At 41.4% G+C, this 15,308-nt stretch overlaps 1 protein-coding gene and 1 non-coding gene across 2 annotated transcripts; both read right to left on the bottom strand.

Moving 5' to 3' along the window:
* Positions 1–1,257: 1,257 nt before the first annotated feature.
* TRNAG-GCC (transfer RNA glycine (anticodon GCC)) lies at positions 1,258–1,328 on the bottom strand. The gene has a single exon. It is a non-coding gene; the product is annotated as a tRNA-Gly (tRNA).
* A 4,850-nt stretch (positions 1,329–6,178) lies between these two features.
* On the bottom strand, positions 6,179–7,447 carry LOC104604332 (SEC14 cytosolic factor family protein / phosphoglyceride transfer family protein). The gene is made up of 3 exons (XM_010268632.3): positions 7,227–7,447; positions 6,852–7,116; positions 6,179–6,646 (listed from the first exon to the last, which is right to left on the bottom strand). Exons 1-3 carry the CDS (start codon positions 7,348–7,350, stop codon positions 6,427–6,429), a joined length of 609 nt encoding a protein of 202 aa, XP_010266934.1. The 5' UTR covers positions 7,351–7,447; the 3' UTR covers positions 6,179–6,426.
* Positions 7,448–15,308: the final 7,861 nt, after the last annotated feature.

Here is a 15,308-nt window from a genome sequence, read left to right as displayed (position 1 = left end):
TGAGGAGTTGTACTAGGTTGTGAAAGTATAATGGTAGGGGATAACCTCAGCCTCTTGGGAGCTAGGGTCATAAAGTGGGAAGCATACCAATTCAGGGGGTGATGTCATGCAAAATACAAGGTTTTGCACTCTACATATTTGTATTTGTATTCTTTCCAAACTAAACCTTAAGCTTAGTTTAGAAGGAGTGAAAATATAAATATGTACAATACAAATACATACAAAATATAAGGTTTTGCACTCTACATATTTGTATTTGTACTCCTCCCAAACTAAGCTTTAGGCTCAGTTTGGAAGGAAGGTGTACAAATACAAATATGTACTATAAAAATATATACAAAATACAAGGTTTTGTATTATACATATTTGTATTTGTATTCCTTCCAAATTGAGCCTTGGGCTTAGTTTGGAAAGAGTACAAATACAAATATGTATAGTACAAATATAAGGTTTAGAAATACCGGATGTAAGGTTTTGTACTTAACATATTTGTATTTACACTCTTCCCAAATTGAGTCTTAAGGAAAACTTTTATTTGGATGGTTTACAAAACTTTTATTTCTCAAAACAAAAGCACAACAAAAACATGGTTCAATTTCTTCTTATTCACTTGGACTCTATTTGGAAGGAGTACAAATGCAAATATATAGAGCGCAAAACCTTGTATTTTGTATTATTTTATATGTATTTGTATTTGTACTCCTTCTAAACTAAGCCTTGCCAATTTTAAGAATAACTGAAAATAAAAACATTCATGTTACAAACAGTCCCTTGATCATAAGTTTACACACATACATTATGGACTGCAGGCAGTTTCTCCTTTGCTTTGATTTAGTCTTGGTTTATCATGTCCATAGGAACTTCAACAGTATTGTTCATAAACTTGTTAAAATTGGTGTCAATGGTCATTACTTTTGGGTGGATGACACTCCCTCTTGTATTTTTCTTCTGCTTAATTCTGATTTGTCTCTCAATGAGAATACTGTAAACCAAGATTTTATAAGTGAATGAAATGTCAAACTGAAGCCTTGTTATGTACAATCTTATGTTACTAGCTAAAATATTATATAAGGGTTCAACTATTATACAGGAAAAACTTATAACCAGCTGGCATCACAAAAGTAGTAACAAATCAAGTACAAATATTTATTTAATAAATGGAAGCAATACCAAATAGATACAATATCTATTGAGCAAAAAAAAAAGCAGGGTACATGATATCTATCTTTGGTGTCACGTAAAAATAAAAACTTTTTATGCACCAGCCGGGAATCGAACCCGGGTCTGTACCGTGGCAGGGTACTATTCTACCACTAGACCACTGGTGCATTTTGCTTGTTGACAAACAAGTTTTAAATATACTAATTGAATGAGTAATGCATTGATAAAATATACCGATACTAGAATTGTGTTCCCACAGCATTTTACATTTAGTTTTAGGTGACTTGCATTCCAAGATGTCTAATATTCTCCCATCCTTTTTACCTTATTTTTTTTATTATTATTAACCCATCATTTATTCCTTTCCTATTTTTTTCATTATGAACCCAATCCTTTTCTCCTAGGACGTCGTGAATTTGTGACAAGTGAGTTCAGATCTCATGGACTTTTTTCTTTGCACGCGTATCCCCTTATACGTGTGTAAATATCTATAACTATATGTTGAAAATGTAATTTTGTACCGGTTTTCCTATCCTTTTTTTATGCCAAACACAACCTATGGACACCTTCACACATTGAATAGAAATACAGGAAAAAAAAATAGAAGAAAACCTGCCTCAGAGGTTATAGCATGTAGGGGTGTATCTCCATCCGTTCCGAATAAGGCGATTCCATTTGAAAATGTTATCGCAATCCAATTCATTTAATTTCGTACGTTGACTAAATAGTCAAAGATATATTATTATATGATTATTTTAAGGGCAAATCTTTTAAATTATTCTTATGATTTAATTAATTGACTAATTCTATCCTTGTTATTTACATGTTATTTTAGCTCTACCTCTGCCATTAGCAACTGTTATTGTTCTGTCAAAATCTGTGTACATGTGATATCACATGAATTATAATTTTTTTTTTTTTAAACTTAATATTATCCTTCATCCCTCTTTTGCAATCACCCTCACAACGTTCCTCCACTACCTTCACCTTCGCAATGTTCATCGTCCATGAAGCGGCGGGGTGATTTGGCGGAATCAAAGAGATCAACAAAACTGTTGAGTTTAGATCTTTCTCTTTCTCTCTCTCACTCGTAAACAGGATAAGCCTCCAGCCTCCTCTATATTGAGAGGTAGAGACCAGAGAGCAGAGAATGTCTCCATTCCCACTCTCAAAAGGAAGAAGCAACGAAAACAAAACGAGCCAAAATACGATTTTTTTTTCGCAGGTTTTAGCATTCACGTTAAAAGAAGTAAAATCCTAAATTTTCTCAAAAAAAAGAAGCAACGAAAATAAAATTTGAAACAGAGCTAAAATCCATCATCTTCCAAGCACATTTGCCTTTTCCAGTTGGTTCAATCTCTCCGAAGCAAAACCAGTGTCCTAAGCGCTACATTAGAGGTAGGTTCTCTCCCTCATTTCATGTCTACAATTCCCATATCAGCATCATTTCTGGGTGATGCTGAATACGTTCGTTTTCCTTCAATTTTTTCTTTTTTTGGAACAAGAGTTCAGACTTAATCTCCGTTCCTATGCATGAATTGAGGGTGAATTAGATCACCAAGTGCTCTTCAATTATCCTAAACCAATTTGTTTTGCATTAAGTTCTTGCATGTATTTTCGTGTCTTCAAGATGTCTGGATTATTTTATTGATTTTTCTTCAAAATTGTATCATCATTATCGACCAGGACTCTGAATCGGTCAGGGGTCCGGTTATTGGGTCAAATGGTTTGATCGTTGGAATCGAATGATTGGCCCGTTTTGACAAAAAAAATAAAAAATGGTCAAAACGTTCAAATAATTAATCGCCCAATTTTTAGAGAAATTCCGATTTTAAGGAAAAACGAAACCGATCACCTTACCATGTTAACCAAGATACATGACAGTTAGGCGATTGTGCTGATCTGGCAAAGACGGTACAAGATTCAAGAATTCAAGATCGGAACTAAACCGACACTCCCATCACCTATAAAAGCCTCCCTTGTATTTAATTTATGGAATAAAAGTCTTTAGACACTCTGTTTCTCATCTTGGTCGTGACTTCATCGCAATTCCCTTTTCGTTGGGACCTCATCGCAACTCATCTTCTGCGTTGAGCTTCCCCTTTCCATTGCGAATCTCCACGATTTGTCAGACTGGTTCCTGGTTTTTCCAGTTCAACCGTCTGATCCAGTTCGATTTTGAAAATCATGGCAAGAAGCAATTGGCTCTTGTTTTTGCCTTGATTGATGCTGAATTTGCTGCTTTCCTTATGGTGATGCCAATTATTATCAGTGGAGTCGATTGCGACTCAATATTCTGTCAATCTTGTTCAAGATCGGTGAGCTTGAATGGTTTCACCGACAAAAATTTTTATCAGATGGATTTCCATCTTATTTTAAAAATCCGAAGAGCAGTAAAGGGTAAACTTAACATTTTATTTTTTTCATTATTATTTAATGGTGATGCCAATTATTAAAAAACTTGAATTACTTTAAGATAATATATAAACGATGGAATTAGTCAATTAGCTAAATGATAAGGATAGTTTAAGAAATTTTAATTTATTAAATAATATTCAATATCCAATTCTGATCCCAGTCTAATCTAAAAATCAGATGAATAAGATTCTTATTAACGGATCATATTTGAACCCAGACATAACCCAACGGCTGTCTGTATTTACACACGAAGGTGCAGGGCTTCTGGCGTTGCAAGGTGGACCCCATACAACGCTAACAGAAAAAGCCCCTCCAAATGGGTCCCTTCCAAACAGGCACTAGAGAGATGTTTGGGACCAATATTATTCTTCCGATGAAATTTCTCAAAAATCAGTGATTTAAGATCATTGATTTTTTAGAAATTAAAAAAGTTATTTGTTTAGTATTATTGCTGCCATGTCAGCTGATTTCTTAGAATTTAGAAATGGGAAATTGTCTAAATGAGTTTTCAATATTTCTCTTAAACTCATTATAACTTTTCAAAATATTTAAAATTCATAATGATATTAAGTTTTTATTTTTTCAAAATTCACCTTCTATTAGTGTACCGTTAATGCTTTTTAACAGAGGTGTCCATGTCAACATAAATAACAATTTTCATGACCAAATAACCCTTAAATGGTGAGTTAGAGGAAAATGGTCTTTTTCAGTTTTTAATTTTCTTGTTTCTTTTTTGCATTTTTAATGTTTTGTTATAATTTCCAATGTTTTGTTATCATTTCTGTTTTTTTTACATTTTTCTATTTTCTACAAATTATAAATTTTCTTGTATTTTTGTTATTTATTTTCAATTTCTGTGTTTTTCTATTATTTTTGGTGTTTTTTCTACAATTTTTACTTTCTGAATTCGTTTTTCAATTTCTATAGTTTCTATAATTTGAAAATAATTTTTATTTTGTTTGCAATTTGTATAATTTTTCATATTTTTTATAATTTCTATGTTTTTATGTATTTTATATTTGAAAATATTTTTTTGAACTTTTTTCTTTTTTTATGTCTAAATATTAAAATAGTTATATATTAACACCCGTTAATTTATTTTATATATTTTCTATTTTCTATTAAGATTAAAATGGTAATATATTAATGTCCATTAGCCATTAATCTATTTAAAGTCAAATTAGTGACATAGTGAGTTTTAAACATTTTAAAAAATTGTAATAAATTTAAGAAAAATACTGAACATTCAAAGTGAGTTTTAGACAAATTCCCTTTAAAATAGATTATGAATTTTTTTTGATAATAGAAATGGGCCTGAAAAGATCTGGTTCTGATGGTGGGTTTTAGACATTTTGCTTTTCAGCCCAATTTTAATATGAAAAAGTATCAATGCATATTTCCAAATTCCTATGTATAAACATTCAAAATGTCAAAATCCCAATATTATACATCAATTTCGAGCTGGCACCCACCCTAATTGTACTTTGCTTAAAAATTCTGATCTTGCGCTGAACCGTCATTTTCCTATATTAATAATCATTTTTTATCGATTCAAGAATCAGCCAATCAACCATCAAAATAATCAGAAATTTTTGGCACTAATTTCCGAGAAACCCGCATCGGTCCAAACTCCCAAACACCATAGTTTCTGAGAAACCTGCAAAAGATGTGGCAGTTCTCCCGTCGCTGTTTTTGAATCTTCCTGCACATGACACTATTTAAATCTTTCTTTGTCTTTCAAATTAAAAGAATATTGATTTAATTACTTTTTACCCCACACACCATGCTAACGTGTCATGCACACAAAGCTCCAGATTAGCCAAGCCTTATCGTTGGTCAACGATTTGGTTCGAGTCAATAAAGCATTGTCCGAACCATCCGGTCTGAGTCGGTGTATTGAGAAAAAAGCGCAGCCCCTGGTCAGGTAATAGTGGTTCACGTCATCGGTCCAATGGTTTTGATAAACAGATAAAGTCATCTCTCCTTTACTTTTCCCGGACAAAGACTGATAGACATCCCTCCGACCGTCCGACGTCGATTATGCATTCCCAGCCGGGATTCATACTTCAATCTTTTCCATTGATTCCTTGGACCTCGATTCAGAATCTCTTGGTTCACTGGAATACTAAGGAAAAACGGCCTGGTTTGGTGTTTGTTTGTTTGTTTCTTTTTCTGTTTTACCATGCTGGAATGGAATAATGGTTGTCCACGTGGCAAGATTCGTGTAAGAAGTTGGATTCCAGACTCCGAAAGGGTTTAGCCGTTTATATCCCGTGATTCTTTTGCCCAGTTTTCTTTTCTCCCAATCTCATTAATTATTTAATCTCCAAAATCACGCTTATTAAATGACAAATCCGCGGTCCTTTCGTTCACTTTACGCAGAATTCTTTCCTCTCTTGCAAACTTGTCAACTGCAACAAACAGCAACAGGTCACGTGCAAAGGCAAACCCAAAGCAACCTCCAAACCGGAGTAAAAGAATATCGGCAATCGAGACTCAAGAAGCCAACGCCTTTCGCTTTCCAGTCGAGGCCTTCTTTTGTTACGTTTTTTGAAGGAAACAAAAGAGAAGAGGGAATCACCCGATTGCCACAGAGATGTCAGGAAGCAGGGTTCTTTCCTGTCTATTACCACAGTGATTAATACAATTTTTTATATTTACAGTTCTGTATATCCTCGAAATTCCCCTAAACAATTCCAGAAAGGACAACCCTATCCATCTAATCCCTAGCAGACTAGCAGAAGTTGCAGAGAAAATCGAATTCAGCCCACAGACAAGACTTTTTTTCAAGTTTCAAAACCTTCACCACTCCACTCCTCACCACCGCTGCCCCCTCTCCGCATTCTATTATGAGATACATCTCATCGAGTACATAGACACCGGAGAATCAACCGTCGGTGCGCCGTACACTCTCGGGTGGTCACTCTCCAACCCGTAATCCATCATCGGACGGTACTCCAGCTCCTCGTCGTGATCGTATACGAAGTCCGGGATCTCGATTTCGTTTCTCCGGACGTGTTCCCACAGAAATTCCAGCCTGCTAACATATTTCAGCTTCCCGTACAACCTATAAGAGACAAAACAAGTACAACGGAAATCACTAACTTGCGCCGTGGATTCAAATCAATGCGAGATAAAAAAGGGTGGAACTGTGAAAGTAACTGCCCGCAGTAGATCTAGGTGCAAAAAACAGAAACGGCAGCTAGGTTGAATTCTAAGATGGGCTGGGGGTGTGGGCAAGAAGACTAGGAGGAGTGGAGGAGATGTTTTACCCTCCGCTGAAGAGAAAACGACCGAAGGTAGCGAGGAAAAGCCTGGACTGGAGGCCCGGGTGAACAAAATAAACGGCTTCGAGATTCTCTTTGACGTTGATAGGGAGAGCCTCGTAGATTGATCGCAGAGTCGAGATTCCAGGGAAGTTTTCGCTCCTCTGAACATTGGTGTGCACGTAAACCACCGAGAATGGCCGTTCTCCCAACTGAGGAAAGATTTTCTCCTCCAGATACTTGTTCAGAACCTCCGCGCTCACAATTCGAGCTAACCATCAATCAACCAAAGAAAAAATGAAAAAACCATTAAGATTCAATCGATTTAACAATAAACCATTCTACTAAAAAGAAACAAAAAAAACGAAAAAGAAATCTTACCAGGAAAGAACTTCCCTATGATGCGAAGCACCTTTCGCCCACGCTTATCTCTGCCTTGGATCTTGAAAATCTCCAGTTTATCGATGAACTGTTCTTGTTCGGGGGGCGAAGCGTAAGTATGCATGGCTAGGGCTAATAGCTTCGCCTTGTTCAGAAAATGAAGGAATCCAACGCTATGATGACTATGAGAGAGAACGGAAGGAAGGAAGCCGTGACGGGTAGGGATTTGAGAGGGGTTTTTATAACAGCATGGGAGGAGGGGCACTTATTATCCGGTTTTTTTTTTCGTGATAAAATTAAATTTGAAAAATTTAAGGCATATTCTCAAGCATCTTCCTTTTTGGACCGAGATGAATATATCTGTCTGACCCAACCGCTCTGTTTCATGGGCGCGTGTGGGCCCCTATCCTCATCTATTTGTGCTCTTGACCGTCCGATCTCTTTCTGCGATAACTAGTTTCCGACTACAAGTCTACAGCTATAACTACGCCTTTTCTTAGGGACCCACCGTCCAATAATTTTGATTTTTGGGTGTGATTAGGTTTCTTCTAATTTAAGAATTTAAACTTTTTCATTTTACGATTGTCCGGATCTTCGGGCATTGGACTGTAAACGGGTCGGGCCCCGGGTATAATCGGAATCGACGTTACAATAAATATTAAAGGAACCGGAACCCAATCAGACCTCTAATTTTAGACCCAGAACCCAATCTGCCGGTTCATAGGACAATCGGGTTTCATCTAATAGACCGGATTATAATAAATCTGTTGAAAATATTATGCGTTTATTATAATTTTATTTAATATATTTGTTGAGCCATTGAAATATTATACATTTAATAAAAATTTATTTAATATATTTGTTGAGATTCAGCAGTTTTTTGTTTTTTTTATTTAACATTATTAGTTAGTATTATTGGCCTAAGGCCCTTTAATTTATGTTTTTTCTTAAGATTGTATTTATGTTACTGGTAGAAGCTGCCCTATTAAGGGTGATGAAGGGTGATTTGGCACGACCTAGTAAGAAGGGGATACGTGGGCGCGATCTGATCGAGGGTGATAATTCAACCAAGCGAACCCAGTTCGTAACATTCGAAGTTCGGGTATTCAATCACCTTGGCCCAAAACCCACCTTAGTGTAGAAGCACCTCGACACTCAATCCAAATCGGGACTAAAGAATCGAAGTTTCAGCTCGGAGCTAATGAGTCGAAACGCTACATAACCGACTCCAAAGGCCTCCCCAACAGATCCCGAATCTTTCAAGATCACGATGAGCCAACAGATCCCGAATTTCCCGAGATCACGATAAGAACTCGTCTCGGCTCTGCCTAAATCGGAGGTAAACGATAAACCTTATCAACATACTGCTCTCCTTCAAAAAACGGAACAAACCTTATCTCCACAGCCCGGAGATCCCGGAGCTCTTTCATAAGGCCCACGACTACTCCAGTATATAAAGACATGAAACTTCAAGGCAAAAGTACGCGTTATTACTCTACCCACTAGAACTCAAGCTCTCAAGCATTTAGCTCGCATTCATAGCATAAGTACTGACTTAAGCATCGGAGCGACCTCGCTGGGTTAGCTACCCCGGGTTCTCTGATCTACTATTTTGCAGATTGATCCAGCTCGCCGCCCAATTGGAGTTTGGATCGCCCTCCAGCTAGGAGTAGCCAGATCGCGCACCATCAATTGGCGCCGTCAGTGGGAAACAATCGAAAGGTCATCCCTATCTCTTTACAGTTTCAAATTTAATCTCAACGGCAATGGCATCTTCCAGCCACACCGGAAAAAGTTTTGAGATGAATGTCACCAAGGGGAAAGCCCAGCAATCAACCTTCCCCCAAGGTCCTACGGTATGCATCAGCCAGTTCACTATTCCGCTCACAGCGTCTGGAGTCCTGTCACTGTCCGTACCACCGAGCACCATGCAAGTGAGGGTCCCACTTCCCCCAATGGTAGGCGCGACTTTCTCTGAGCCATCTGTGGTTCCCCCCGGAATCGGGCATTCCTAGTTTCATGACCACATTCAGTGCGTCCAGGCAATTCAGATCCAGATGCAGCAGATCCAACAGTTCCAGTAGTACCAACAATATTATTTGTACCAGCAGTATCAACACCTATTCCCTCCACTACAGCCAAACTAGCAGCTGGTTCCACCTTGGCACCCAAGGCCCCGTCAAGGCCAAAACCCGAATCGGCCTGAAACTAACCAGAACATTAGTCGATCTCCCCCTCGGGGCGAAGAGACCTCACAAGTACCGATTCCTCTTAGGAGTCAAGTTTCGCCCCGTGGAAGGAGAGATGGTCAGCACACTCCTCCAGTCTCGCAAGAAAATCTCAGAAACAGGTCTAGGGATAGTCAGCCCAATCCGCCTCGATATTCCCAGCAAGAAAATGATAGCTCACGAACAGAAAATTACCAGTTTGGGGTTCGAGGTGCGAACTCGAGACAAGGCCTCTCCGTCCCTCGCGACAGCCAGTTCGATCCTCACAACAAAGAGAATTCAATAAGAAGGAACCGGGATCTACCTCGCAACAAGGCCGAAGTACCAGACCAGACTAAAGTCAACAGCACCCTCGCCCAGGAACAGCCCACCGGCGAAGCCAAGCCAGCAAGAAGAGCAAACCAAAGGAAAGGAAGAAGCGAGCTCGGTGGCTACAAAGACGGTGCCTCCACTACTTTGCTGGTCATCCCCTTTGTCTCCCGATCTCTTGGCAACTCCAATGCCAAAAGATTTTAAGATGCCCCCATTAGACAAGTATGGGTCGTTTGACCCCAATGACCATGTGGACTCTTCCTAGTCTCAAATGCACCTAGATGGGGCTGATGAGTCCTGCATGTGTGTGGCCTTCTCCACTACGTTTAAGGGGGTAGTACGAACTTGGTACCAAAACCTTAAGCCAGGCTCCATCAAAAGTTGGTCCCAGTTTGCCGACTTGTTTACTGTGCACTTCATTACTAACAAGAAGTGTCTGAAATCACAGGAAAGCCTTTTGAACATGGTTTAGAGAGAAGGAGAATCAATCATAAGCTATATAAAGTGCTTCAATGACACTTACAGATACCGGACCTCGACCCGGCGGTGCGCTTCACTGCAACAAAGAAAGGAATCACCCACAAAGAGTTTAAGTTGCATGTGGTAGCTAACAAACCAAAGGACATCACCTAATTTCTTAAGTTAGCAGATCAATTCATCGGAACCGAGGAGGAGATCAATCAAAAGATCGACAACCCACCGTCGGAAAAGAGGAAGAGAGAGAATGAATGAACGAGCAATGGGGAGTAGGAAAGGAAGAAAAGAAAGTCCCTGAGTAGGGGAAGAAGCAAGTCAAGAAGTCGGTCCCCCTCTCGAGCTCGCAAGTCAGGTCGATGCTCCAGGACCCCACTTGTGGAGAGAACGAGCTACACGCCTCTGAACGCTAAGCGAGGAGAGATCTTAATGGCTATTAAGGACTCCTCCTTTGTCAAATGGCCTCTCATGCTAAGGGGAGACCCAACAACAAGAAACCCAAATGTTTACTACCATTTCCACTGAGATCATGGACACAACATAAAGAATTGCATGAATCTCTACGACGAGATCGAGGAACTTATCCGCTGTAGATACTTGAAGAACTTCATCTTGCGAGAAGATAGGGGACAAGCAGATCGACAGGGGGACCAGAGGAGGAATGGCCCTGGGGTCAGCAGGTAGAATGAGCAACCACCGCGACAGTTGCCAGAGGAAAGACCAATCAACGGGTAATTAACATGATCACCGGTGGATCCATCATCACCGAATGCACATCGGCAGTTGGGAGGACCTCGGTCCGCAAACTAGAGAACGAGAAGGAAAATCCACCAAAGCGACCTCGACTTGAAGAACCGATATACTTCATTGAGGACGATGCACGTGGGATCCAGTACCCTCACGATGATGCCCTAGTGGTGAAGCTAAGAATTAATGACTTCAAGGTAAAGCACATCTTAGTAGACTTAGACAGCTCGGCAGATATACTCTTCAAGGAGACCTTCGACAAACTACAGTTACAACAGAGCAACCTGAAACAAGCAGATACTCCTTTGGTAGGGTTCAGAGGCGAGGAGGTCAGACCTCTTGGTCGAATCACAGTACTCGTGGAAATTGACACGTGGCCAAACATCGTGTGATTTGAGGACACGTTCCTAGTAGTCACGACTCCCTCGCCCTACAACGCCATAGTAGGTCGGCCCATCACGCATGTTCTACGTGCGATAGTATCCACTTACTATTTGGCGATGAAGTTCCCAACTGATTACGGAGTGGGAGTCGTGTGAGGTGACCAGCTTGAATCACGCAAGTGCTACATGGCTGCTCTAAAAGGAAAAGCAAAGCTAGCAGAGGATGTCGAGCTCGAGCAACCAGCGGAGTGTACCGACGAGCGAGCTGCCCCGAAAGAGGAGATGATCCACATACCAGTCTCTGCTGACGAACCGACCAAGACTCTCTAGATCGGTGCCTCGATCAACGAACTTCTCTCCCAGCTAGTAAGTTTCTTACTTGAAAATTTAGACGTTTTTGCTTGGTTCGCGGCAGAAATGCCCGGAATTGATTCAAAAATTATAGCTCACAAACTTAATACTGACCCTTTAGTCAGGCCAATATGGCAGAAGAAGCGCAACCTCACCCCAGAACGTTGGAGGGTAGTCGATGATGAGGTTGGGAAGCTCCTCACGGCAGACTTCATCAGGGAAGTCCATTGCCCGAGTTGGGTGGCTAACCCAGTTCTGGTGAAAAAAGCCAATGGAAAGTGGCACATGTGCGTCGATTACACCAACCTGAACAGAGCCTGCCCGAAAGATTGCTTCCCGCTAAAAAAAATCGACCGCCTAGTTGACGCGACTTCAGGGCATGAGTTGCTATGCTTCCTGGGCGCCTATTCCGGTTACAACCAGATTAGGATGGATCCTGCTGACGAAGAGAAGACCGCCTTCATAACTGAGCTCGGGTTATACTATTACAAGGTCATGCCCTTCGGATTAAAAAATGTTGGGGCAACATTTCAGCGCTTTGTAAATAAGATTTTTGAGGCGTTAATCGGCAATAAAGTAGAATGTTATGTTGATGACATGGTTGTGAAGACCCAGTTTTCAAATTCTTTGTTGAATGATTTAAAGATTGTTTTTCAAATTTTACGAAGATATAACATGAAGTTAAATCCAAATAAGCGTCTTCGAAGTCACTTCGGGTAAATTTCTAGGCTATATAGTCAACCGACGTGGCGTCGAGGCCAACCCAGACAAAATAAAAGCCATTCTAGATATGAGACCACCCCGCAAAATAAAAGATGTTCAGAGGTTGACTGGCTGGATAGCCGCCCTGAGCCGCTTCATGTCCAAATCGACAGACCGATGCTTACCCTTTTTTAAAGCTATAAAAAAGAGTAAGGACTTCGAATGGATTGAAGAGTGTCAGCTCGCTTTTGACAAGCTGGAAAGATACTTAGGTACCGCCCTAGTTTTAACTCGACCCGAAGAAGGGGATGTGTTAAAGCTATACCTCTCTGCGAGCGATGAAGTGGTTAGTTCGGTACTGATCAAAGAAGTAGATTGGGTCCAACGACCCATCTACTATGTTAGAAAAGTTTTGCAGGATGCAGAAAGATCCGGAGATCGAGAAACTAGCGTACGCATTAATCATAATAGCCCAAAAACTTCGCCCGTACTTCCAGGCCCACACTATCGTCGTTCTCACCAACAAACCTCTGAGGCAGATTTTGCTCAAACCCGAGGTGTCTAGGAGATTAACGAAGTGGTCCATCGAACTGAGCGAATACGATATCCGGTATGAGCCTCGACCAACAATCAAAGCTCAAGTCTTGGACGATTTTGTAGCAGAATGCACGCTTAGCACAGTGACCCCTGAGATGACCGAGCTCGATGACATGACAGGAGCTCTAACCAATGCGGCGTCAGTCCCAGTCAAAGTGGAACCGACCTGGGACGAGGAGCCCTGGATCCTCCATGTCAACGGCTCGTCCAACCAACAGGGAAGCAGTGCAGGACTGATACTGTACGACCCAAGCGAGGTGAAGCTGGAATATGCTCTCCGGTTCGGATTCGGGGCATCAAACAATGAGGCAGAATATGAAGCATTGGTCACCGGGTTAACCTCAGCAAGGGAAATGAAAGCAAAGCTCCTCATCGTATGCAATGACTCACAACCAGTGGTTAACCAAGCCCTTGGTGAGTATGAAGCCTATGACTTGGCCAAAGTCAAAGAGATCCTTTGTAGCTTCGTCTCCTAATTTATCAGACAAATTTCGAGGTCTAAGAACGCTTAGGTCGACGCCTTATCGCGACTAGCTAGCACGAGCAGTAACACCATGCGAACTGTGTACATAAAGGACTTACCTCGGCCCAGCATTCTCGGGTGGGCAGAAGAGGCCGCTCTTGTATCACAAGTGGAACCGAGTTGGATCAACCCACTCGTGAGTTATCTGCTCCACGGGACCCTACCTACAGAACACAACGCGGCTCGAAGGGTAGAGCTCCAGTCAGCTAAGTACGTTCTGATAGACGAACAACTATACAGAAGATCTTTCACGCTCACTTACCTGTGCTGCTTGCGACCCTTAAAAACTTAGCATGTACTTCGCGACACCCATGAAGGCTTGTACTACCAACACTAGGGGGGTAGAGCTCTCGCACAGAAGTGTTGAGGCAAGGCTATTACTGGCCCACAATGAAGGCAGATGCACTCGAGCTCGCCAAAAAGTGTGACAAGTGTCAGAGGCATGCCAACATTCACCATCAACCCGCTGCTGATTTGAAATACCTCACCAGCCAGTGGCCATTCGCGCAGTGGGGAATCGACATCCTTGGTCCTTTCTTGCCAGCAACAGGGCAAAGGAGACTATTGGTTGTAGCAGTAGATTACTTTACGAAGTGGGTGGAAGCCGAACCCTTGGTAACGATCACAACCCACAACATACTGAATTTCTTCTGGAAAAGCATAGTATGTCGCTTCGGACTACCTCAAGTGTTGATATCCGACAATGGGAAGCAGTTCGAAGATATTAAGTTTCAAAACTGGTGTGCCGAAATGGGGATTCAACAAAATTTTACCTCGGTGGCACACCTCCAGGCGAACGGGCAAGCAGAAGTAACTAACAGAACAACACTTCGCGGATTGAAAGCCCACTTAGCTCGAGCCAAGGGGTTGTGGGTGGACGAATTGCCCAGTGTCCTTTGGGCCTACTGAACTACTATTAAGACCGCGACAGGAGAGACCCCTTTCAACCTCACATATGGTGTAGAAGCGGTGATCCCGACGGAAACTGAGGTGCCCACATTACGATTGGAGGCTTATGATGAAGAAACAAACGATGACAAGCTCCGTACCAACCTAGACCTAATACAAGAGGTACAAGACCTGGCTTACATTCGGATCGCAACTTACCAACAAAGAGTATCTCGGTACTATAACGTTCGGGTCAGAAAATGACACTTCCGCGTTGGCGACCTAGTTCTTCGGAAGGTTATGGTACCTGAGCCTGGTGTTGGCAAGGTCGAACTGAATTGGGAAGGTTCATACCGAGTAAAGCGGGTATTCAGGGAAGGCACAAATGAGCTTGAGACTTTGGAAGAAAAGCAGGTACCACGAGCATGGAATATCGATAACCTAAGAAGGTACTACTTATGAATTCGTAACTCAAAGGAAAAATTTCTTCAAGTCTATGTGACCACCGAACTGGTCAAGAAAGATGACTGATTGGAGAGAGGACTGCGAGTCACTCCCAGAAGCCTAAGGGCTATGGAGTCGAGCTGACAGAAGACCTCGTTACTACGACAAGTCCTAGTCGCCTCTTCGGCATAAGCTGACAAGTCCTACTCGCCTCTTCGGCATAGGCAAACAAGTCTTAGTCGCCTATGAGGCATAGACAGCTCAGGTGCAAACCCTACGGTGTTTAATTCACCTTGGCGTACAACAATGTAAGGTTAATCCCACATGAAGTCAAGCTCATTATCTCGGCACTTAGGGATAACCAACATTTAGGCAAAAAAGCGACCCATGCATAGACAGATTGGGTATGTCCCCTACAGTGTCTGATCGCCCT

This window comes from Nelumbo nucifera, chromosome 6 (assembly GCF_055504915.1).
Source record: "Nelumbo nucifera cultivar China Antique chromosome 6, China Antique-T2T, whole genome shotgun sequence".
Taxonomy (NCBI): domain Eukaryota; kingdom Viridiplantae; phylum Streptophyta; class Magnoliopsida; order Proteales; family Nelumbonaceae; genus Nelumbo; species Nelumbo nucifera.
The sequence above is the reverse complement of the archived record's forward strand: the minus strand, read 5'-3'. Positions and strand labels throughout refer to the sequence as shown.

Bases quoted from the DNA above. Each gene is read 5' to 3' on its own strand.
- LOC104604332 (XM_010268632.3), bottom strand. From the start codon at position 7,350: ATGCATACTTACGCTTCGCCCCCCGAACAAGAACAGTTCATCGATAAA. The intron at 7,117-7,226 runs GTAAGATTTCTT...ATTGATGGTTAG, and splicing joins CATAGGGAAGTTCTTTCCTG to CTCGAATTGTGAGCGCGGAG. The intron at 6,647-6,851 runs GTAAAACATCTC...TGTCTCTTATAG, and splicing joins CGTTTTCTCTTCAGCGGAGG to GTTGTACGGGAAGCTGAAAT.